Consider the following 26,038-nt stretch of genomic DNA (forward strand, 5'->3'; position numbering starts at 1 on the left):
TTCAAGGACTAAAACAAAAAGGTAAATTTAATGCAATAACAATAATCTGAGGATAAATAAATCCACAACAGACTCTAAAGTTTGCAAATTTTTTCCTTTCTTTGCAGAGAGTGGTTTTCTGAAAGCACATAGGACTGAAGATGTCAAAACAAAATTGTATTTCTTAATGTCCAGGTGGAATAGGCTTGCTGCTCCCTGCTGCCTTCCTCTCACTTGCTTGCCGCTGGTCACGGTGACCGTTTCTCCTGTTGAACTCAGGATGGGTGTTAGTTTCAGGAATAACTGGAGGGTTTGTTTCCTGAATCATCTTCTTGTGAGCCCATACTCTGTGCAGGGGAGAGTGAGGCAGAGTGTCTATGGTTGCCTTTGTCAAGGGTCCCGCGGTTCCAAATAAGCACACCTGCTATCACCCCATTCCTAGGACCCAGAGCAAAGCTGCTCTGAGAACAATGAGAAAAACAACTGAGGGGGCCAAGGATTTAGCTCAGTGGCACCATGCCTACCTTGCAAGCACAAGGTCCTGAGTTCGATCCCTGGTATCAAAAAATAAAAAATAAAAACTGAGGAACCTCCCTTAGTCCCCATAACCATACTTCCAGGCCACTGCTGAAAATGTTCTTCCTTTTTTTTTTTTTTTGCAACAGGGTCTTGCTATGTAGTTTAGACTGGGCTTGAACTCCCTAGGTAGCCCAGGCTGGCCTTGAACTCATGGCAATCCTCCTGCCTCAGCCTCCCAAGTGCTGGGATTATAGGCTTGTGCCACCATGCCTGTATTGAAAATGCTCTTAACAAGTGTTTTTCTGTGAACTTACTGTTTCAAGAACAACAGGCAACTTTATCACTAGAAACCAAGTTCCTTTGCTATGTAACAATACGCCTTCTTCTCCACCCAATCCCACTTCTTCAAGGAGGAAATCCTTACTTTTTGCACGAACTGAGGATTGACGGTGATCTCCTGGTCCATGGCCTTCAGCCGCTCGTCCAGCTCTATGCACTTCAGCATCTGTACAACAGACCAGTGAGAACATGGTTAGCAGGTAGACCTGTGTCAATCACATCTTCCGTAATCTAGACTGTTAATGTAGGGAGCCATAGGTTCACAATCCTGACCCAAAACCCCTGGCTAATGGGTTCTGGAGTCAGAATCATATTGGATTCAGAAAGTTATCACAGTACAAGTACTATATATGACCTAATACTCCAGCAAGGTCAAGGCAACACTCATGGTCAAACACATTCAATATCTTTCATAGTGAAACAAGTATATTTACACTAAGGGAAATAAATGAAACCTACCCACCATTTCAGGTTACATTTTGCCACCAAATGAATTACCAAATAAACTTCCAGTTTTCAGGCTGTATTATTATTTTTTAACTTCAAAACTGCAAAAAAATGGACTGTAAGGTATCCTGTGCTAGTTACTATGTGTTGCTTTTAGGCTTCTGTATGTAACGCTGGCTCAACCATTTTCCAGCTCATGGGTCAGAGACACAGACGGCCCTGAAGACCACCTTAGCCCCAGGACCCAACCCTGAACACACACATGCACTAGAAGGCACACAGGCGGTCTCTGCTGTGACCCGCACTGCTGCAACTGTGCCAAGCTTGCTCCTAACCTCCCCACCCAGACTCCATAGAAACAAGGCTCCACATTGTAAGTGGGTGAGAGGTATGGCTAAGACTGTACAGACTTTTCAAGTATTTTCAGAGTGAGCCAGTTGGGAAATCTAACCACCAGTTATTTATAGCCATACAACCAGGAAAGATTTTAAGCAGGCCATTTTGAAATTAATTCTCTAGGAAGGAAGCAACTACCTGTACTTAAAACTACAATTATGCTGGAGCATAGAGCAGCACTTCAAATACAGCAGTATTCAATCAAGAAAGCCTAAACCTGGCAGCATGTTTACCTCCTGATCGATGTTATGAAGCATGGCTGGGTTATTATATTTTTCAGGATTATCATGGAAACTGACCATACCATCTTTCTGGTTAATACTTGCAAAAATTTCACCATCTTCTATCTATAAAAAAAGAAATTGAGAAAGCAATTAGAACACTATGGGACCATCTAGTCACTGATATGACCAGGAAAAATCACAGAAAGCAATTCATAAATGAAGTTTTATGTGTACTTTATTTATTTTTGAGACAGGTCTCACTAAGTTGTGTAAGGCTGGCCTAAACTCACAATCTTCCTGCCTCAGGCTCCCAAGTAGTTAAAATTATAGACATGTGTCACCTCATCTGATTGTATGTGTATTTTAATTACCATCAATTTATATGAAAATATTTACTACTATACCATTATAGAATTAAGGGGTACAAACAAAACTAACACACACACATACACAAAATCCCTGCCCTTGCATTTTTTTAGTTGAGGTAAAATCCATAAAACTAACCATTTTTTTTTTAAACTAACCATTTTAAAGTGAACAATTCAGGCATTTAGTACGTTCAGTGTTCCATTACTAGTACCTCTATCTAGTTCTAAGATAAGAGCATCATCCTAAAAGGAAACTGTATCCATTTGCAGTTACTTTCCATCTCTTCCTCCCCTCAATCCCCTGCAATTACTAATCTGCTTTGTCTCCATGAACTTACCTGTACCACACATTTTCTATAAATGGAGCCATACACTATGTGTCTTTTCTGTCTGGCTTCACTTAGTATAATTTTGCTGAGGTGCCTTGTTTTTTTGGTTGGAGGAGGTTGGAGGTTGAAACCTAGGGCTTGCATATGCTAGGCACTGAGCTTTATACATCCTCAGCCTGCCTCTTGGATTTTTAAATGCCCGTTTGAGATACAATTTATATTGTATTGCATTTTAGAAAGTAAAGCCTTAACACTCAGTGGCAATTATCTTTTGAGTCTTTAAGAAAACTTTCCTACCGCTGCTGACTCTGGGGATTCATTTGATTGATCCTCACAACCACATCAGGACAATGAAGTCAAACAGTGAGAAGCAGCCAGGCATAGTGGTGCATGCCTATAATCCCAGCACTTGGGAGGCTGAGCCAGGAGGATTGTCGTGAGTTCAAAGCCAGCCTGGACTACATAGGGACAGTGGCAGATGCACCTAAGTGGAATAAAGAGGGAGTGTCAGAGTGCTGGTGGAATTTTATTTCTGAAGCTGGTTGCTGAGTGCATTGGTGTTTGTCAGAGTATCCTTTATGCCAGTGTTAATAAAAGTGTGTCACATATCAATACTGGCCACAATGAGGTAAGAAATTTGAGTCAGAATGTAAGTCAACATCATTAAGTGTACTATTTAGCCTTTTTTTTCTTTTCTGGTACTGGGGATCAAACTCAGGACCTTGCACTTGTGAGGCAGGTGCAGTGCCACTGAGCTAAATCCCCAGCCCATATTTAGCCCTTCTTGATGCTGCAGGGTGCCTTGATGTACAGCTGGAGCAAGCTGGTGATATTATCATAAAAGAGCAGAAAAAAAATCGTACTACTTTATGCTTCTCTGTATACCTGAAATTTTTTTTTTTTTTTTTTTTGTACCAGGGATTGAACTCAGGTCCTTGTGCTTGCACAGCAGGCAGCAAAACCACTGAGCTAAATCCCCGGCCCCCATCTGAAATATTTCTTGAGTATTTACATGAAATGATGTTTCATGAGGTTTATAAAAACTCCAATAGGGCTGGGGATTTAGCTCAGTGGTTCCACCAACTGCCTCACAAGCAGGACCGGAGTTCAATTCCCAATACCAAAAATAAAACAAAAAACAAAACAAAAAAACCCCTCCGATAATGTACATTTGTAAATAAGGAACACAAATAGGACACTACAAAGTAAATCATATGAGTACACTAATGCTATGATTTGGATATCATTTAATTGTTTGCGTGTCCTCAGAAGATTCATATTAACTGAAGGCTTGGTCTGCAGCATGTGATTAGGAGGTATGTGGTGGAACCTTAAGGTAGAAAGGCCTACTGGGAGGTCCTTGAGGCAGGTATGCCTGAAGGGGACTGTGGAGCCTGCCACTCTCTGCTCTGGTTTAAGGTGTAACTGCTTCTACGTGTGCTCCTGCCATGATGTGCTGCCTTTACCAGAGGCCAAACCAAAGGAGCCACCCTATCTTGAACTTGAGCGTCCAAAACTGTGAGCTACATAAACTTTTAGCTTTTTCTACTTTAAAGTTAGCTTCCCCAGTATTTCATTGTAGTAATACAAATCTGACTAATACAACAATAACTGGAAAATCCTATACATAAGGAAATGGACAAAAATGTCACTAGGGGTTGACTCTGGATGTCTCTCCTACCCTCATTCTCCTTTTTTATTTTATCCATAATGAATACCTGCTACTTTCACAAAAAAATAATGAACTATTTTTTTTAAATGAAAACACACTTACCATGTGTAGAACATACTTTTCTGCCTCTTGAGGCCCAGATAACTGCACACGACTTGCCATATCTTGTAATGATAATGTTAAAAAAGTCTGAAAGTCAAAAGTAAAATTGATCACATGTAGAAACAAGAAAGTTGTTTTATTAAATATCTACAGACATACAAATGGATTACTATGCAGCTGTAAAAAGAAAAAAAGTGAGAACTTTTATGAGCTGAAAGGAATCCAAAACATATTCATTACTACATAGTAAAAAAGGAAGCTACTTAACAGTGTGTACATGGCATGCTGTGTAGATGAACATAAAGAGAAAAAGACTGGTTGTATACATATGTGGTGTGTGCATGTGTTCATATGTACATGGAATATATTTAGGATACCTGAAGACTCCCTTGTAACACTGGGCTGCTTCTGGAGAAAAGATAAGGATGGCTGAGGTAGTCTGGGGTAGAGGCTCCCTGGTAGAACCCTTGCTTAGCATGTGAGAGGCCCTGGGATTTGAATCCCCAACAATGCAACAACAAAAAGAGGCTGGGACACAGAAACAACATGGAGATCTTTATTTTGCTTTTTTTGAATTCTATATTATAAATGTATTACCTATTAAAATAAAATTGAAAAAAATCACATTTATCCTTCAAAATTCAAAGTTAAAACTTTAAACAAAAGGTGAGTAAACTAAACAGAAAGACTATACACTTTTGATGCATGAAGGAAACCAGTGTTTACCAATGCTCTGCTTGAACCTGATGAAAATGCTACCATTCAGTAACAAATTAAGAGTTTCTTCTTAATGGCAGCTGACAAAATTTTCAATGGCATTTTCAGAGATGGGGACGTTAAAACTGTAATCTTAAAAAAAAACAACGGGGTTTTGGCAGGGCTGGAAATGGAACCCAGAGCTTCACATGTTAGGGAAGTACTCTACACCACTGAGCTACATCCCCAGCTTAAAATTCTTGATAATCTAATGATCAAAAAACAAACAAAAAACCAAAAAGAACTACATATACCAAGTTTGGAGATTACCACCCAAGAAACTGAAGCTATTTTTCTAATTAGCTATTTTGCTAATTTTAAGAAGTACATAAGTGGTTTAACACAAGTGAGGGCTCAAAAGTGAACATATCTAAATATATAAAACTCATTTTTCCTATTTCAGAATTAACTGAAGCTTCTACTTGAATGTCCATCAGCAGAGGACTAATGGATAAATTATGACCTGTGATACACAGGTTTGTGTTGCCATGGATGAAGATTCATGACATACTGACAAAAACAGCAGGGTAGAAAAAAGGCACTTAGAGTATGATCCCAATTACACATAATTGAGAATGTTCACACATACATACAGAGAAGATAGAGAGAAGAGGGATCTAGAGAAATGTTCACAAAGACGTTAATACAGAATAACCTCTCAGCATTGAAGGTGGCAGATTAAACTGCCATTTGACAATCCCTTATCTGTAGCTGCCTCCAGCCAGCAAGGCCTTAATATGGCTGCTGCGGACATTTCTTGAAAAATTTTTGATTTTTAAACAGATTTTTACAGAACTCCTGCCATCCTTTATCCCTGTACCTGCTTCCTTATTGCTGAGAAGGAAAAGAAGAGAAAAAAGATCCAAGAGAATCTAGAGATGCCATCAGTGGGTAGCACTCACTCATCTCACCTTTGTTAGCCTCTGAATGTTCTTCTTATAGAGGGAAGACAAGCACTGCTTTACCAGGCCCATGTTGTTATCGCGTGTGAAAGTTTCACTGTGCTTGTTTACCAGGTTTCGGAGTTCTGAGGGATTATTGGTTGAGTAAACTTGTGCTAATTCATGGTATGCATTGCTGAGAGGCTGAAGGTTTGAAGGTAGAAAAAAAAATCAAATTAAAGTTTTAGAGGACTAAAACTTTGTATATGAAGCAAAAACAAAAAGAAATTTATGGCACTGTACTTTGAGTAAATACACTCCATATTGTTTCTCACAAATGACAATTTATCCAAAACAAATACTTGATTTTTGTTGGGCCCCCAGCTTTTTTTGGGGGGGGGTGCTAGAGACTGAACACAAGGAGCAATGAGCTACATCCCCAGCTCTTTTTGAGTAAGGGTCTCAGTGAGTTGCTCAGGTTGTCCTCTAAATTGTGACTCTCACCCCTCAGACTCCTAAGTAGCTGGGATGACAAGCATGTACCACTGCACCTGGAAAATGCGTGGTTTTTAAGACCAAGGATAGATATTCACTATGGAGTAATTTACTGTAAATAAAACTTTATAGCACAGAGCAAATAACTACAAAGTACGTAAAAGTCCACTTGATTTACTGAAGACACATTTTTCCCCCAGCGGTCTTATTTTTTTTTTCTACTGACAAATCATACTGGGAAGAAAGCAAATGGCATTTTTAACTCTCTCTCTCTCTCATACATACACACACAATCTTACCAAATGTAATGGGACAATCTGCTACTTCTGTTAAGAAATTAAAGCAGAGATGCAAGAGAATGTGGATGGTCCTGAAGAGCAGAACCAACAGGCAAAAACTGGATTTACACTTACTTCTCTGAAGTCTGTGTATCCTTTTTACAATTTATGGTATCATCATAAATTAATTTTTTTTTTTTTTTGGTGCTGGGAATCAAACTCGGGTCCTTGCACTTGCGCATCAGGTGGCAAAACCACTGAGCTAAATCCCTGGCCCAATCATAAATAAATTATTAATTATTGTGAACAATGCCCTCAAGCCTTGAAGGTATACTTTATAAAGACATTCCTTCTACAATTCAGCGGCCTACATTCACTGGAAGGACCCCAGGAAGTTCTTGACCTTGATCTGAGAACAGCTGTCCTAAACTTAGCCCACCCATTGCTCTTTTGTCATAGTCCAGGAAGCGCCTTTAGCCACTGTCCCCATCATCAGGCAGCCAGAGCCATGAGAACTGCAACAGGGCTCTCAAGCAAAAGACACTTGGCTGTCCTACTTGCAGCAATATCTCTTTAACACAGATGTTATTTTTCTTTAGGCTTTTCCGTACTGTTTGAATAATAAGTATATATTTTTAAAATTTTGCTTTGTGCTATAACGTTTTACTGACAATAAGCCAGCATGGAAATCTCACTTAAAATTTTTGTACAAGGAGGATAGGGGTGAAATTATTACCAAAATGTAATCTCCTAACCTTTTGGAACCATTCTCTCTCTTTTTTTTAAAGAAACCCAAGCATGTATTTAAAAAAAAAAAAGTTTATTTTTTATTTATTTATTTTGGAGGGGGTACTGGGGATCAAACTCAGGTCCTTGTGCTTGCGAGGCAAGCGGCAGAACCACTGAGCTAAATCCCTGGCCCCAAAAGTTTATTTTTCAAATGTCCCAAAGTTGGGTTGTCAATGAGAAATACAAGTACAGGGAGCAAAGCTCTGGTTCTCCTCCAGGGGCTCTAGTAAGATTTCCTAACACCTGGGCGGGTTCAATCAAATCAGTACTGCTTTTTCTGTATTTTGGCTAAAATGTGATGAAGAAATATAACAAAACTCAACCCTTGTAAGGGCTTTAATATCTATAGCCATAAGTACCCAGATCAAAGGTCTGGAAGCAAGTTCCTGAGACACATTCCCTGCCAACCAAGAGAGCACAATGTACATGGACTGACTGAACTCCACTCCCAGGCTCCCAACAGACATTTACATATGTGCTAATCTGATGCAGCTGAGAGCAAGATTACTATGAAATAAGATTATAGAGGGGCCGGGGATTTAGTTCAGTGGCACCGTGCCTGCCTCACAAGCGCAAGGTCATGAGTTTGATCCCTGGTACTAAAAAAAAAAATTACAGAATTACAGAACTCTATCACTATAATTACTTTATGTACTCATTAACATATAAGAAAGTCAGTTTGATTTTAAAAACTTACCTTAATGAATCTACCCACAATTTGAGATGTATATTTTGGTAGCTGTTGTACTTTCCCAAGTAATATCAAAGACACTAGAATATACTTTTTATATGATTCCAACATGATATGACTGACTGCCATAGCAGGAGTAGTTATAGCCTGAGCAAGAGAAGAATGTATAGTGTAAACAGAACACACTGTAGCAAGAAACAGCAATTGACCACATGTATCACTTTACTTATAAAACATAATTTATAATATCCTGTTATTTCTATTATTATTACTACTATTATTATTTGTAATATTGGGAATTAAACCCAAGGCCTTTGTACTGAGCTACATACCCAGTCTTTTTTTGTTTGCTTGTTTATTTTTAATTTTGAGACAGGGTGTCACTAACTCGCTAAGTCGCCCAGGTTAGGCTCAAACTTGTAATCCTTCTGCCTCAGCCTCCCAGAGTGCTGGGATTACAGTTGTGTCCCACCATACTTGGCACATTATTAGTTTTATAACAGCTTGAGTAGTAATTCACAGTACAAAATTTACCCCTTTGAAGTGTAAAATTCAGCTGTTTCAAGTATATGCACTGTAAGAATCTATTTGGTGAAAAATTATCACCATTACCTAATTTCAGAACATTTTCATCCCCTCAAAAAGAAATCCTTCACTCATTAGCAGTCATTTCCCATTCTCTCCTCCTCACAATCCCAGCAACCATTACTCTATTTTCTGTCTCTATGGATTTGCCTATTCTGGATGCTCATGTAAATGGCACCATGGGATACAAGGTCTTTTGTGACTAGCTTCATTAACTTAATGTTTTCAAACTGCAAAGTTCATTCATATGTAGCATGCATAAGTACTTCATTGCCTTGTATGAGTGAAGAATATTCCACTGTGCAGATATACCACACTTTATTCCTCAGGTGATGTATATTTGAGTTGTTCCTACCTTTTGGTTATAATGAATAATGGTACTGTGAACATTAGTGTACCTGTTTTTGTGTGGACATTGATCTTCATTTCTCTTGGGAATAGTCTTAGGAGTGAAATTACTGGGTCACATGGTAACTGTTTCACATTTTGAAAAAAAACTTTTTCTGGTGCTGGAGATGGAATCCAAGCCTTGCACACGCTAGGCAAGCCCTATATCACTGAGCTATAGCCCCAGCCCAAGTTTTGTTAATTAGTTATTTTTTGGGTTTTTGTGAGACAGGGTCTTGCTATGCAGTTCAGGCTGGCCTTGAACTATATACCCTAGGCTGGCGTCAAACTCACAGCAATCCTCTTATCTCACCTCCCAAGAGCTGGGATTATAGGCATATGCCACCATGTCCAGCCCAAGTTTTATTTTAATTGCCAAACTGTTTTCCAAAGTGACTGTACCATTTTTTAGTCCTATCAGCAATTATGAGGGCTTTAAATTTTCTAAATCCCAACAACACTTGTTCCTGTCTTTTTATATTTTAGCCATTCTAGTGGATATGAACTGGTATCACATTGTAGTTTTTTTGTTTTGTTTTGTTTTTTTATACTGGGAATCAAACTCAGGACCTTGAGCTTGCCAGGCAGGCACGGTGCCACTGAGCTACATCCCCAGCCCACACTATGGTTTGAATTTGCATTTTCTTAACAACTAATGACTGTAAGAATCTATTTCATGGCTATTGGCCATTTGCATATCTTCTTTGGAGGAACGTCTACTCAAATCCATTGCCCGTTTAAAAATTTTGGACTTTTTGAGTTGTTAAGGTCTTTGTATATTCTAGATCCAAGTCCCTTAAAAGAAATATGATCTGCAAATATTTTCTCCCATTCTTTGACTGTCTTTTCACTTTCTTTTGGTTGGGTTCATGAAGGTCAACAAGAATTGAGGGGCCAGGCCGGGGATTTAGCTCAGTGGTTCCGCCGCCTGTCTCGCAAGTGCAAGGATCCGCGTTCGATCCCCAGTACCAAAAAAAAAAAAGACAAAAAAAAAAAAAAAGAATTGATGGGCCAGGGATTTAGCTCAGTGGTTCTGCTGCCTGCCTCAAAGTGCAAGGTCCCAGGTTCGATCCCCAGTACCAAAAAAAAAATTGAAAACCATCACAACCAAAGCAGCACAAATATTCCAAATCAAAATTCAAACCACTAAATCCCTACCTCTTGGGACTTCTACAGAAACACATAAGTGCATGAGAACACATGTACAATGATTCCCAGTACTACTCTTTTAGTTGTGAAATATCAGAATTCACTTTGATTTCCATTAGTCAGGGAAGGTGCTCTAGGTCAGCCCATGAAGTGGTACAAGATGAAGCTAGCTTCACTTTTTGCTTCACACAGTGCTATATGACCTGAATTTTCTCAATGAATACATCCTTCTTTTGGAATTTTCCTTACAGTTATATAAAAAAAGTATATCACTTTCTGAAATTAAGGTAATAATACCATCTACAGCTGCATGCACATTAAAACATAGCTGCAGGCTTACACAGTATGGCCGGCGACATTAGCTAGCGCTCGCTCTACTCTAACGGGAAAGCAGCGGACTACAAGAGACTGAACTGTATCTGCCTCTATTTCCAAACAAACTCACGTTCAACTTTCGCTCAAACAAAAAAGCCAGGAAAATTTTACTAATCCCTTTTTTAAAAAAAGTTAATATAAAATTATGGCAGAAGAAGGAACCTGAACTTTATAGCAACACAGCTGAAACAATCCGCGGCGGCGGCGGCGGGAGAAAAGATTTAATTTAGTTCATTTTCTGTGGTTGTTGGTTGTTCGCTAGTCTCACGGTGATGGAAGCTGCACATTTTTTCGAAGGGACCGAGAAGCTGCTGGAGGTTTGGTTCTCCCGTCAGCAACCTGACGCCAGCCAGGGATCTGGGGATCTTCGCACTATCCCGAGATCTGAGTGGGATGTGCTTTTGAAGGATGTGCAATGTTCAATCATAAGAGTGACAAAAACTGACAAGCAGGAAGCTTATGTACTCAGTGAGAGTAGCATGTTTGTCTCCAAGAGACGTTTCATTTTGAAGACATGTGGTACCACTCTCTTACTGAAAGCACTGGTTCCCCTGTTGAAGCTTGCTAGGGATTACAGTGGGTTTGACTCGATTCAAAGCTTCTTTTATTCGCGTAAGAATTTTATGAAGCCTTCTCACCAAGGGTACTCACACCGGAATTTCCAGGAAGAAATAGAGTTTCTTAATGGAATTTTTCCAAATGGAGCAGCATATTGTATGGGTCGTATGAATTCTGACTGTTGGTACTTGTATACTTTGGATTTCCCAGAGTCGAGTAATCAGTCAGCCAGATCCAGACCCTGGAAATTCTGATGAGCGAGCTTGACCCAGGAGTTATGGACCAGTTCTACCTGAAAGATGGTGTTATTGCAAAGGATGTCACTCGTGAGAGTGGAATTCGTGACCTGATACCAGGTTCTGTCATTGATGCCACACTGTTCAATCCTTGTGGGTATTCAATGAATGGAATGAAATCGGATGGAACTTATTGGACTATTCACATCACTCCAGAACCAGAGTTTTCTTATGTTAGCTTTGAAACAAACTTAAGTCAGACCTCCTATGACCTGATCAGGAAAGTGTGGAAGTCTTCAAGCCAGGAAAATTTGTGACCACCTTGTTTGTTAATCAGAGTTCTAAATGTCATACAGTGCTTTCTTCACCCCAGAAGATTGAAGGTTTTAAACGTCTTGATTGCCAGAGTGCTATGTTCAGTGATTACAATTTTGTTTTTACCACTTTTGCTAATCAGCAGCAGCAACAGCAGAGTTAAGAAAAATGAAGAAAAAAACGCAAAAAGAGAACACACATAGAAGGTGGTGGCTGCTTTCTAGATGTTGATACCAGGGGCTATGCTTTCCATAACCACCACCTTGTAGTTGCAGAAAGCCCTAGATGTAATGATAGTATAATCATTTTGAAGTGTATGCATTATTATATCAAGGAGTTAGATATCTTGCATGAATGCTCTCTTCTGTGTTTAGGTATTCTATGCCACTCTTGCTGTGAAATTGAAGTGCATGTAGAAAAATTTTACTGTATGAAACTTTACAACACTTGTGAAAATAATTCAATTTGGTTCATGCACAGTGTAATATTTCTGCAGGTATTGTCCAAGATTCCCCACAGACAAGGCTTTCGTCCTCACTGGGTGTTGGTCTCAGCCTAATAATCTGGGACTGTTCTATTAAATTGCTGCCAGGATTTTACATCCAGTTACCTCCACTTTCTAGAACATAGTCTCTAGTAATATTATTGAAACCAGTTTCTACTTCATAAAAGTGTTTTTGCAACAGTGATTAAAGTTTTTCTTCCATGAGTCAAGTCCTCCTAAGAAAATGGTTCCAGTTACTCATTTTGTGTATTACTGTTTTAATAATTGTTCCTGCATTTGTAGTCCTTGATTTCTTCCCTCACCATGGTGTCTTTCCCCCACCTCCAGGGCCCCAAATAAAAGCAATACACTGCTAAAAAAAAAAACAAAAAAACCCCATAGCTGCATACATAGAGAGCTTGTCTCAAAACAAAAAAAGAAAGAAAAAAAAAGCTACACGAAGACTAACACCAGACAATGCTTGTCATTAGGTCAAAATCAGGGAATAAATATATTTGTAGGTAAAAGGCTTATCCTATAAACATCAAAAAATGTTTTAATATTTTAACTACTTGAGATAGAAATATTTTCTAAGTGCAGTACATACTTTCCTGCCTTTTTAATGTCCATATCACCCTGACATTTGAATGCATCTAGTGGCCACAAAGTATGTTCTGACCATTTTCTAAATGTATAGTCTTTTTTTTTTTTTTTTTTGTACTGGGGATCAAACTTGGGTCCCTGTGCTTGTAAGGCAGGCAGCAGAACCACTGAGCTAAATCCCCGGCCCCTAAATGTATAGTCTTGAAGATAAGTTATCTTGGGAGATTTAATCTGATTAGACACATCTTTTAATGATATGGTCCCTGACCACTACCCATCATGGAGCCCTTCCAAGGCTTTCTCAACAAGGGCTCATCAACCATTTGCAGTGGCACTGCTCAGAGCCACAGAAGTGGGTATATGTGTAAAGGTTAATGGTGACAGTCAACTTGACTGGTTTGAAACAACTAGGAAATTAGTAAAGCACACTTCTGAGTGTGTCTGGGTGGGTCATAGGGGTGTGACTTTGGGAAATATATCTGGTCCCTGGTCCCTTTTTCTCTGGCTGTTTTCTTTTCTGCTTCTTAGCTGTCATGAGGTTAGCAGCTTTCCTCCACCATCTCTTCTGCCATGATATTTCTACACTGGGGCCAAATGAGCATGGACTGAAACCTCTGAAACCTGAGCCAAATAAACCCCTCCACCTTTAAATTGTAGGTGTTAGGTATTTTGTCCTAGCAATGGAAAGGTGATTAATACAATATCTGTGTATTACAAACCAGTATTCCAAGAGCTCAAGATTTAGAATATCCTTAATATATGCTAGAATTAAATAGGAACTTACAAACACCTGACTAGTTTATCTTAGAACACTGGTATTAATCAATATTGCGTATCTTTTTCAGACCCTGAGTATCCCTCCAGAATATCCTGCCAAACTGTGTAATATACTTCTTTGAACAGACAAGGATGAGACACAGGCAAGAATGGAAGGATCTTTTCATTATATACTACTTAATACTTTTTGAATTTTGAATCATGAGAGTATTTTACATAAAACTTAATAAAACAGGGCCGGGGATTTAGCTCAGTGGTTTTGCCGCCTGCTGCGCAAGTCCAAGGACCTGAGTTCGATCCACGGCACTAAAAAAAAAAACTTAATAAAACACCACACATGGTTTTAGAACAAGATGACATATAGGAAGAAAAGGTGCAAAGGGGAAGGGGAAGTGGGAGGGGTAGGGGAAAAGAAAGAGGGGAATGGAATATGAGAAAAAGAAAAAATGGAAACAAAGTCCTTGTAGATAGGGAGGGATGGAGAGGTTGAAGGGAGGGCAGGGGAATGGGGAAAAAATAAGAACCAAGATGGATTATGTAAAGGTGCAAATTTCCAATGATGAATGTCATTATATCGTATACCTTAAATGTACCAATAAAATTAATTTTAAAAAAAAGAACAAAATGACATCTCAGAAATTAATCAGATCAATCTCTTCCCTATAGGGAAAGGGAACTATAAAGATAAGAAAATGTAACTTGCCCCAAATCCAGTAGGGTTTAAGTGGAAAAGCCTGGCGGATTAGAACCACTCACTAGCGCTCTTCTCTACCCTACCACTGGCCCTCTCTTAAGCGTGAGCAAGTCACCACCATTTACATGACCAGAGAAATGGTCTTTGAAAGGACTCCCTATGAAAATCAGAGGTTCCTCAACCAGTCTAGCTATAAACCCAAGAGGTACTTCTATCACACAAGTTTAAAACCACCTCAGGGACCTGCAGAGAGGTGATTACCTGTTCATAAAAGTAGAGTGCTCTTTCAAAGTTCTTCAGCCCAGTATAGATCATCCCTCCATAATAATAGTAACATAAAAAGTGTTTTGCATCATAGGCTCCATTCTCTTTACAGATATCCATCATGTCCACATCAAGGTATGGAAGGGCAGGCTTAAAGCATTTTGCCAGCAAACAAAGCTGTGAACAAAATTGTATTAAATCATCATTTTATTTTGGCAGGCTTTAGCAAAAGGAGGAAATTCAAAGATTCCAGAAATTTCAAAAAACTGTTATGTTTAATAATTTATTAAAATGATCCAAAATCTTGACACATTAGTCAATTTCTTAACCATTTAGAATAAAATAGAATTTCTTTTTTTTTCTTGGTACCAGGGATCAAACTCAGGACCTTCCACTTGCCAGGCAGGCACGGCACCACTGAGCTACATCCCCAGCCCCTAGAATTTCTTTATTAAAAAGCAAACAAACCAATCAGCTATAAGGTAAAGTACTTCACAGATGAGTTGAGAAGAGAGAACTTCACAGATATAGCTCAGTTACCATTTAACCCATCCACCATTCATCTGTTTATAGGTGGGCAAGAGTGTGCCCTTTTTCTCTTCATTGAACAGGTACAACACAGACAACACGGTGTGATAAAAATGGAAGTCTTCAGTTAATCCCTTTCAATTCGAATCCTTTAAGTATATGTAGGAAGTTGCACAAGTCAAGAAAGTGAGTGCACAGGGAAGTTCTATAGCTTGGTAATGGTGACAAGGTGTAACATCTGCACAGACTCACCGAGCTATATAGACTTCTTAAAATCAATGGTCTAGTATATGCTATACCTCAGTCACAACAATTTTTTAAAGATGAAAAATAAAAAAAGAAAGTAAATCTTCATGTGACATTAGAATGCGTGTTTGAAATAATCCACATACCATGAGATACCCCATACAAACTGAATGAAGTACAACACACCCATATCATGGAACACCATGCAACTGCTAAGGGATCATCTCTAAGATATATCAAATAGGAAAAGGCAAGGTACCTAATAATTTGTACACATTACTAGAATTTGTTAAAAAAAAAAAAAAGAAAAAGTAAAACTATATACTCACACTTGCTTGTTACGTGCACAAAACATCTTTGGAAGGATACACAAGAAATTACTAATACTAGTTTTCTTTAAAGAGAAGAAATTGTTGGCTAGCAAACAGAATGGTAGACTTCATTATATATCCTCTCTTTTGCCTTCTGGTCTTTGAATCACGTAAAATAAGATAAATGAATAACATTCTAAGGTCTAAAAAGTTATCTGTGTTTATTCTCATATTTCACAGCTTCTGTACAAGAAAATAGCTTAAGAGGTTTTTGTTGTTTTTAATGTTACAACCAATCATTAATTACCATATCTGGTCTATAAGCTTACTAGCTTACAAGTCCCAGCCTACATATTTCAACTTCTACAACATAACACAATCTCTACCAAATAACTTTCATGTATCTAATCCAATGTTAAGCAAGCCCATGACCAGTCTTACACTGTGCTGCTTACCTGGCAGAGATCGGCGTGTATTGAAGTCAGCTGGTTTGTATTCATCTGCATCTTGTCTATGGCTTGCTTAAGGATGCCAATTCCTCGCAGGGGCTGTCAGAAACGACATCTCTTTCAGACAAGTTCTCAAAGATGGCAGCACATTGGATCTAATGTTGTCACTTACAAATAAAAAATAACACTAATTGATAGGTTTCTTTAAACAGCAATATGAGGTTTCCATACTGTCAGGAAATGTCTGTCCCTTGTTTCTTAAAATATTTAGATAATTCAGCACCACATTTTAATCAAAATCTTTTTTTACAAAGAAAACCAATAATCAAAAAGTTAGTTTCTCAATAGTTTACATTTAAATCTAAATAAAAGTTTTCCAAATCATTACAATAGATGAGAGCCTGTGTTTAGAACAATAATTATGATAAAGGTGCTGGCATTTTCCCAGGGGTCAGACAAGCCCTTATTTAGTAGTATATCACTACTGAAACTAATACTACAAGTCATAACAGACTGTTTCCTGCCTAAGGCACAATCTTTGGACAGAAGACAAGACTATAAAATAGGTAAATTACTTTACGGCTTTTTCTATAAAGACTTAGTAACTCTTTTTTTCTTTCTTTTTTTGGAGACAGGATTTTACTATGTTGTCCAGGCTGCACTTAACAAGTCCTGGGCTCAAGCAATCCTCTTATCTCAGTCCTCCAAGTACAGTATCCAGGACTACAGGTAAGCAATACCATACCCATTTTGACTTTGTTTTTTTAAAATCATCTCTTTCAAACAGTTGATTTAGACCTGCTACAGAATATCAACTGGTTCTTTCTGCCTTTAGCCTCCTTAGAGCAAGAAATCTTAAAGTTCACTTTTAAATAAAAAAGAAACACCCACATTACAACTTATGTTCAAAAGGTGAAGAACTGTCTTCAGTGAAAGGAAATTAAAGAGATACAACAGTTTAACACCTGAGGTCTTGTTTTGCTATAAAAGACATTAGCTGGGCCTGGGGATACAGCACAGAGGTAGGGAGCTTGCCTAGCATATGCAATGCTCTGGGTTCAATCCTCAGTACTGCAAAAAAAAAAAAAAAAAAAAAAAAAGTACATTTAATACACAACTGAACAGCTGGCCACATCTGAACAGGCTGTGGATTTGTAAAAGCATTACATCAACACCTATTTCCAGGTGCTGGCCATTTTACTGTGGTCTCTAAGACAATGTCCTAGCATGCCTGTAATCTCAGAGACTCAGGAGCCTGAGACAAGGTGATTTCAAGTTCAAGGCTACCTTGGGCTACTTATTAAGACACTGTCTCAAAAAAGTAAGAAGGTCTATGGATGTAGTCAGTTTGAAGGTCCTAGGTGCAGTCCCTAATACCACACACAAACACACATAGCCAGACAGACAAAGAGACACATATACACTACAGTGGCTTAATTTTTAGGAAGCACTCATTAATGTATTTTAGGGATAAGGATAGCCTATCTAAAATTTACTTTCTAATGCTTCAGAAGCAAAAAGTGAGAGAATGAAAAAGAAAAGCAAATATGGTAAAATATTACCATTGGAGAATCTGAATGAAGTATACATGATAATTCTTTTTTTTTTTTTGGTACCGGGGATCAAACTTGGGACCTTGCACTTGTAAGGCAGGCAGCGGAACCACTGAGCTAAATCCCTGGCCCACATGATAACTCTTCTTTTGTTTGTTTGTTTTGTTTTTTTGGTACCAGGTCCTTGCTCTTGCGCAGTAGGCGGCAAAACCACTGAGCTAAATCCCCAGCCCCACATGATAATTCTTTATATTATTCTTACAATATTTTGAAAGGCTAAAAATATATTACAATTAAAAGTTCAAAGAAAAAACTAATAAACAAAAGTAACATGTTATAAAACACAAAAGGCCATGAAAATGGTTTATTTTTTTATTATTATTATTTTTATGTATGGTATTGGGGCTAGAACTCAGTAGATCCCAGGGCCACATGTTTAAGCCAATGCTCTACTACTGAGCCACAAACAGCTCAGACTGGTAGTTTCAAAAGCAACCACAACCAGTCTCTTATTCTCTTTTCTTTTCTGCATGAATCCACACAGTTCTGGGGATTTAACCCAGGGCCTTTGCACTAAACTACATCCCTAGCCACCCCCCCCTTTTTTTTTACATTTTGAGACAAGGTCCAGGCTAGAGTAAAACTTGCAATCCTTCTGCCTTAACATCCTTGAGTGCTCAGAGTACAGACATACCCAACTTGGGTCACTCTTCTGACACAGGGACTAAACACCCTTACAAGCAAAGGTTTGGGGTGTTCTCTAGTAGCCACAAGTACTTGAGTGTTAGACTGGTGAATACTAACTTGGAATCTCAATAAACTAGTTCATTGTGTAAATTACAGACATAACAGAACCCTGAATACTTGAATAAGAATTCTTACCTGTTTTCTTTCCACAAGTGCATTTGTTAGCTGATGGCAAAGTCCAGCAACTAGATACAAGAATAACAAAATATTGAAAACATAAATAACTACAAAGGCAAAATACATTCAATAGAAGATAAAATATCATTTAGCTTACAAGTGTCTGTTGCATATCGAATGTGCTCCCCATTACAAGTACTGATGAAAAGCTGAACCTGTGAGAATAACGTTTCGAAGTCAGGAACACTGGGCATAGAAAACTTCACAAACCTAGAGTAAGGAGAAAAGAATCTAATTACTCTGATATATCACAGGATGAAGTGTAGAAACAACTTACGCTTAAAGTCCATCCAATAGTCTGTAAAATTAAATGAGGAACAGTATTTTTAAAAACTAAAAATAAGTTTCCATGTTCTTTTCATAATCAAGACACAAAATAAAGGATTAAGAAAAATATATTTAATCAATGGTGCCACCGCCTGCCTTGCAAGTGCAAGGTCCTGAGTTCGATCCCCAGTAACAAAAAAAGAAAAATATACTTAAAAAAGAGCAACTTTCAAAATGAAATACTCCATTACATGAGGTCAACTATCAGGTTGTCTAATACTTGTGAATGAACCAAATACAAAGGTTTGGTTTTTGTTTTGTCTTGTTTTGTTTTTCTAAGTACCAGGGATTGAACCCAGGGAGTACATTTCCAACTGGTTTTTTTTTTTTTTTTTTGTACCGGGTATGGAACTGGGGACCTTGTGCTTTTGAGGCAGGCGGCAGAACCACTGAGCTAAATCCCCGGGCCTCCAGCTGTTTTTATTTTATTTTATTTTTGTTTGTTTGTTTTTTTGGTACCTGGGATTGAACTCATGACTTTGCACTTAAGAGGCAGGCGAGGTGCCACTGAGCTAAATCCCGGGCCCTCACTTTGTTATTTTGAGACAGGGTCTCACTGTTGCCCAGACTGGCCTTGAACTTATGAATCTCAGCCTTCTCAACCTTCTAAGTAGCTGGGATTACAGGTGTGCAACACCACACTCATCTCCAAATATAAACTTTTAACCAGGTTTGGTTTTTTTGTTTTGTTTTTTTTCTGGTACTGAGGATCGAACTCATGACCTTGTGCTTGCAAGGCAGGGGTGGTGCCACTGAGCTAAATCCCTGGGCCCATATTTGTTTTTAAAATTTTCTTTTTTTGACATTTGGTCAAGCCCAGCCCAGGCAACTTAGCAAGACCCTGTCTCAAAATAAAAATAAAAAGAGTTGGGAATATAGCTCAGTATGAAGGCCTTCAGTTTAATCCCTAGTATGGAGAGAAAAAAGAAAAATCAATTGTTGGAGCTGGGGATGCAGCTGGGTGGTAGAGCATGTGTTTAGTATGCATAAAGCTCTGAGTTCAATCCCTAGCAGGAGAAAATAAAGACTAGTTGTTGCTTTTCCTGTTTTGAGAATGTATTGAAGGCAGGCAAGAAATGAGAGGCATGGGCTAGTGGGAATCTAAGGCAATGACTCAGGTTAAAGATATCATTGCCAAGATTTGGTGATGCTGTGGTCTATCTTCCAGAAAGACTTAACGGAACTAGCTGATGGGCAGGACAGGAAGAGGGATGCTGAAAAGAGGACTCAGATGATTCATCCTGAATAATCCAGCAAATGGTGCCAGGTTTCAGGGGAGAAATCGTACAATCCCACACTAGCATTGCAATAAGCAAACATCAAGCTTTTCTTAAAATAAAAACTATTGAAATTAATTGAAGGAAAATGAAATGATGTTATTACCTAATCCATTATCTCCTACATCTTTCAGCTTGACTACTTCCATCTATATAGTATTTTTTTTACTTAACAATGTCATCTGTAACTACACTTTGTAATAATCAAGATATACTAGAAACACTTTCATCTAGGGTTCACAAGAGGATAATAAGACATTACTTATAATTAAAAAAAACACGAAGCTTAGGGTCCCACACAGTGTAATTGGGAGAATGGAGATTTAAATCCAGGATTTTTTCTATGACTATATAGTTTAGGGTTCAGGGTTCTTTCTATGACTATACAGTAACTGATACGCAATGGTTAGACACTATAGTAGTAATGATTAACTTTTTAGAGCTTTCAGTAATAACAAATAGCCAATTGTGAGTACTATAGGTTTGCCACCACTGCACTACAGATTCAAAATCCTTTCATGAACATTATCCCACTTGAAATGTAGTATATGTGAGTTTTTATGTGTATTAGACATGCAGGCTATCTGTTCTTTCATATCAATAAGCACAGGATAACACAGACAGTAGAATTCTTTGAGTGTGTATGGTACTGGGGATTGAACCCAGGACCTTGCACACACTAGGAAAGAAGTGCTCTACCACTCTGAGCTATATCTCCAGCCCTTTGGGCATCATACTGAGCCATACAGAAGTCTTTACCAGCACAGTGCCACAGAACTGTCTGCAATGGTATAAATGTTTTACATCTTTGCTGGCCAACACAATGGTTACATATGGCTACAGGGTACCTAAACTACACCAAGTATACCAAGAAACTAAATCTTTACCTTTATCTAATTTTCATTAGTTTTAAATAGCTACATATAATTAGTGGCCACTATACTACAGAGCACATCTCCTGACCCTTTCATTCTCAAAAGGTTTCTTCTCTAAACTCTGCTCCTGACACATTTGTTTCAGGAATCACGGTATGAGTAAAATCAGACCCTCATTTTAGGTCAATTTCTTCTCAATTTGTTTCTATTATTCCAAATTCTAGGTCAACCACAATATACCAATTTATAATACTGTAACATTAATAACAGTAAGAGAAGAATTCTGCATCAAGAGTTATAAGGAACATCAATTGAAATATGTCTGTTTAACTTGGTCTTAAAGATCTTAAGATCTGTGCCAAGTATTAAATTTTTTTAAAAAAGGTATTTTCATTGCATGTACTCCACCATACTCTGCTCCATCATTCTATTTTCTTTCCAAGTTAGAAGATGTGAACAAACCTATGGATTACATGAAATAATGTATTAAGATAAATGTAAACTATAGTGCCCACAATTGAGATGGCTATTTATTTTAAAATTAAATTTCAAAATGTAGATAACCATAAATGAAACTACGGAAATGATAAAACTGAACAAAATATGGTAAGCAACAAGCTGGAAGGAGTAAAATGTAATGACTATGGTATGAATAGTTTTGCAAAAGAACTCAATGTTGTTTTACATAACTTACTTTCTACACCAAAGATAAGTAAATAAAGCCAGAAAGCAGAGTGTTCAGTTTCAACAAGCACAAAACAGTAAAAGAAGATGCCCTTACAAAACAGCAAGGACGCCCAAGGAGTGTTCTTGTACATCCAGCGCCCCAAGCACAGTGTCTAGATGGGATAAATTCTTCGCAAGGAGTTCCCCACTCTTGTTGATCAGTTCACAAAGCTGAGTCATTTGCCCTGCAAAACAGGAACACTAGCATTCAGTCATAGCACTAACCAAACTAAAGGAACTCTAACTACACACTAATGTGCCTAAAGATGATGTCTTATGTCTTCATCCTTTCAGATGAGGACCAGAAGGACCAAAGGAATAAAACAACTTGCCCACGGCCTCAGAACTAGTTAGAGATGATACCAGATCTCCCCATTTCCCTTGGGCTTCCTTTTTATCCAGTTCCTCTTCCAGTCCCTCAAGTCAGAAATATATATATTACTGTCAACTCCTCTCTCATCTCCCTCTCTGTACCCAAAAGGTCACAAACATCATTTCACTTTAATTTGCCCTCAGCTCCGTTCCTTTTTCTCTCCTCTGCCTTCCTTAGCCTGGATCCTCATCTTTTCATGTGTGAACTACATCATACTATAAATCTTCTGAAGGATATGCCTACTTTTATCTTTCTCTCTTCCAACCCATACTTCATATTGGTATAGTCTGATCTTTCTACAATGCAAATTCAATCAAATTACTCCAATGGCTTTAAGAAATCTAAATGCATTAGCCTGGCTTACAAACCCCCTTCAATAACTAGTCCCTATCACCTCTCCAATTTACCTCTTGCTAATTCTCTGGACACTCCTACTCTTTCATTACACCAAGCCCAGAAAATCAATATTCTGCACTGTGTCATTCTTTATGCTTCTACACATGCTGTTCTCAATCCCTCTTCCCAGATTTCCTGCTACGTGGGCCTCAAAATTCAACAGTACAGTTAGCCTTGGGTCTTCCCTGGGCCCTCCCCTCACCCCTCTCCCCACTATTAAGTTGGATATTTGCCCTCTCTGTTCCCTCTATGCATCACAGGGGACTGTGATAATTTAGTGATTCAACACAAGCTCAGGTAGATGGACTCGTTTTTTTCCCCAGCTTCAAAAACACAGTGACTACTTAGAGCCAATCAAACCAACAGTTTGTTGACTTAGTTAAACTCCTAACTTACTGATCTTTCCCCTATACCATGATACACAATAATCTGATTACAGAGACTGGCTATACTTTAGCTATCTTTCTGGCATGGCAGTAGTGTTATGTGTAAATCCCTGGGCATTAATCTCAAGTTTCATCCTCCATTATTTCTATATAGTAGCTACGTAAATTTTTTCCTTATTGAAAGAGCACTTAAATAGTATAATGCTTAAAATCCAAGTAACATTGCAGGAGATAATTTAATTTCTAGGGCTTCTACACTGTTATTTGATGTTTTACTGAAAATAAAGGAAATATTCCATTATCACACACATTGCAAAACAATAAACAAATATCTGTCAAACTGGATATTATCAACCCACTACCATTTTATTATATAGAATTCACTGGCAGGTACGAAATAGTTTCTTCCAGTTAAATGATTTGCCCTTTTCCAAAGCCCAATGCTCTAAGTAAATTTACAGTATTTTTCTTTTTTGGTTTTTGAGACAGGGTCTCTCTATATGAACTCATGGCCCAATGTCCTGCCTCAGCCTGCTGAGTACATGGGGCACCATGCCTGTCAATTTACAACAATTTGAAACACCCAGAAACAAAACATTTCAGTTCATTTAGTTTTTCCCCAATTTAATACTTGCAAGCTGGGCTGCTATGAATCATCAGATAGTTAGCTAGTGCAGGGGTAAAGGAAGAGTTAAAAGTAAGTTTTAAGTGTCACAGGGTGCATCTAAAATGAACTCAACCCAAGAAGTGACCAATGAAATTCTCTCTAATCAGAGAAGGGTGGAACTGATACTAGTCTCTTCACTTAGGTCCATGTTAGAAGATTCTGAATAAGAGCACCTAAAACAGAAACTTATAAACATTTCCTGTACAATTAGTGAGGCACAGAAGCTGATGGTAGTGAATTTGTATTTACTTCTGCCTAGCAGACTTCCAAAAACAGTGTATCGCACAGAGCAGGAATAAAAAGCTTTCAGATAAGTTACCTTCCTTGATGCCCCCAATAGCCCATATCTGTTTTGTAAATGTAAAACGTAGTCCAGAGAAATTAAATGCTCACATAAGTGAGCGAGACAGGATTCCAACCTCAATCTTTTGGTTTTTGTGGTTTTTTTGGTACCGGGGATCGAACTGGGGACCTTGCACTTGCAAGGAAGGTGGCAGAACCACTGAGCTAAATCCCCGGCCTATCAACCTCAATCTTTTATCCACATTACATCCTGAAGTAGAAAGTATTTGTGGCATAAATAAATCCACGAATAGTTTCTTCATTTGTAAAACATGCAAGTCTGTACCTGACTTGTGAATCTAATTTTTATCAATAATAAAAAAAATGAAAGGCCAGGGATTTAGCTCAATGGTTCCGGTGCCTGCCTCGCAAGAGCAATGTCCCGAGTTCAATCCCCGGTACCAAAAAAAAAAGACAGAGAACTATTATTAAGCACAGTTCCATAATCTCATTTAAGCCTTACAACATTAAAGCAGGCAGCACCCCTGCATTTTTACACATGGAGATAAAAGACTCAAGAGGTTGAAGGTGACTTGTCCAAGGTCATACAGCTCTTGAACTTCACAATCAATGGCTATCAACAATAATTAGTAGACCTATTTATTGAACCCGATATGACAGGCACTGTTCTAAGTGCTTTTACGTATTTTCTCATTCAATTCCCACAAAAACTTTATGAAGTAGAAACTTATTTTTATTTTCTGAGGCACTGGACAAAGGGGCCTTCATAGCTAGTATCTACTCTATTCGGAAACCAGGATTCTGTAGTTAGACGATAAGATGAATGAACTAAATAGCATGAAAAATTAAAGGCAAAATAATCTAGGTTAAAAATTCTACCCCTTAGAAATGGAGCCCTAAGGCAAGAACTCCCTTGGTATTCTGTGGGACAAAATTAGGAGCTGAGGTTCCGAGCTTGCGCCCGCCAGCGGCTGAAGCCCGGGCTAAAAGCCTCGTAGCGAAGGAGCCTAGAAAGGACTCTCCTGCGGCGGTTTGCCCAGCGGCCTAGTCAGGAGTCGGCGGCTTCTGCGGCACGACAGATGGAGCACTGCGCCAATCACAGAAATCAAAGAACGCCGAGGGGGCCAATGGGTGCTCAGGAAGGCGCCCAGCGGAAGTCACGCCCCCAAACTGTCAAGTGAAGCGCCCGGTGGAAAGGGCCCGGGGGGGAGGAGTACTGGCGGCCCAAGGGAGGGGAGGCTGGCAAGCGGGACCGTGGGACCAAGAGCGCGAGAGGATGCTTACATTCGCCTTGTGTTCAATCCTACCCTGGTCTACGGTCGCAACTGGGCCCCAAAAAGGAGGCTCGGTTCTATTGAGGGCGGTCCCAGAAGTCCGCGCTGGCGCCAGAGGATGCAGGCCCATCCCCAAGGCCCAGCCCCACTTCCCAGGGCCTCACCTTGAGCCGAGAGTTGTCGGACGCTGTTCACGAACTGCTCCAAGGCAGACGCCATATCTCCCCGCGGGCGGCCCGCGCTGCAAGGGCTGCTCGCGCGGGAAAAGGCAGCCGCTCTAGGAGGAGGGGCCGCGGTGTTACACCAGAGGAGCCCGAGTGTGCTGACGTCACTTCCGCCTATTCAGGCACCGCGATATCTCACCTAGCAAGAAACCCACTACTGTTTCCATGGAAACAGTTCCGACGTCCGCCATAGCCGGAAGTTAGTTTCCCCCCTCCCGCCTTTCTTCATTTTGTGTGTCTGTGAAACTTCTCCACTGTTGATTGCTAACTGTCGTGGTGAAAGGAAGGAACAAAACTCACAATTAAGCACAATTATCCCAGTCTGGATTCTATTAGGGATAAACATGCCATTTTTTCACCTGGCTGGATGCTTCAAGGGTAGCTTACTTGGGATGTCCTTCATGAGGTTTTTAACCCGTGGGGAATTTAAGACTGTAGAGCCAAAAAGCCTGGGTTCAAATTCCTTTTCGATCATTTGGTAGGTGTGTGGCTTTGAATGAATTCCTT

The 26,038-nt window shown here is 39.1% G+C and overlaps 1 protein-coding gene and 1 pseudogene across 2 annotated transcripts; one reads left to right on the forward strand and one right to left on the reverse strand.

Annotated features, from left to right (window-relative positions):
* On the reverse strand, window positions 1-25,664 carry Cops3 (COP9 signalosome subunit 3). Of its 2 annotated transcripts, XM_004868722.3 has the most exons (12): window positions 25,472-25,664; window positions 21,964-22,093; window positions 18,801-18,913; window positions 18,662-18,711; window positions 16,233-16,325; window positions 14,690-14,869; window positions 8,272-8,412; window positions 6,043-6,216; window positions 4,376-4,462; window positions 1,914-2,027; window positions 923-1,003; window positions 1-326 (listed from the first exon to the last, which is right to left on the reverse strand). In XM_004868722.3, the coding sequence occupies exons 1-12, from the start codon at window positions 25,524-25,526 to the stop codon at window positions 273-275; spliced, it is 1,272 nt and encodes a 423-aa protein (XP_004868779.1). In that variant the 5' UTR covers window positions 25,527-25,664; the 3' UTR covers window positions 1-272. The 2 variants fall into 2 exon arrangements, with proteins under 2 accessions (XP_004868779.1, XP_021103178.1); XM_021247519.2 differs by lacking the exons at window positions 21,964-22,093; window positions 25,472-25,664 and having other exon boundaries at window positions 16,233-16,393.
* Window positions 10,952-12,033, forward strand: LOC101709010 (S-adenosylmethionine decarboxylase proenzyme pseudogene; annotated as a pseudogene).
* Window positions 25,665-26,038: the final 374 nt, after the last annotated feature.

The sequence above is a fragment of the Heterocephalus glaber genome, unplaced genomic scaffold, assembly GCF_053883595.1.
Source record: "Heterocephalus glaber isolate CG9 unplaced genomic scaffold, H.glaber_assembly_v1.0 deba00001813, whole genome shotgun sequence".
NCBI classification, from domain to species: Eukaryota; Metazoa; Chordata; class Mammalia; order Rodentia; family Bathyergidae; genus Heterocephalus; species Heterocephalus glaber.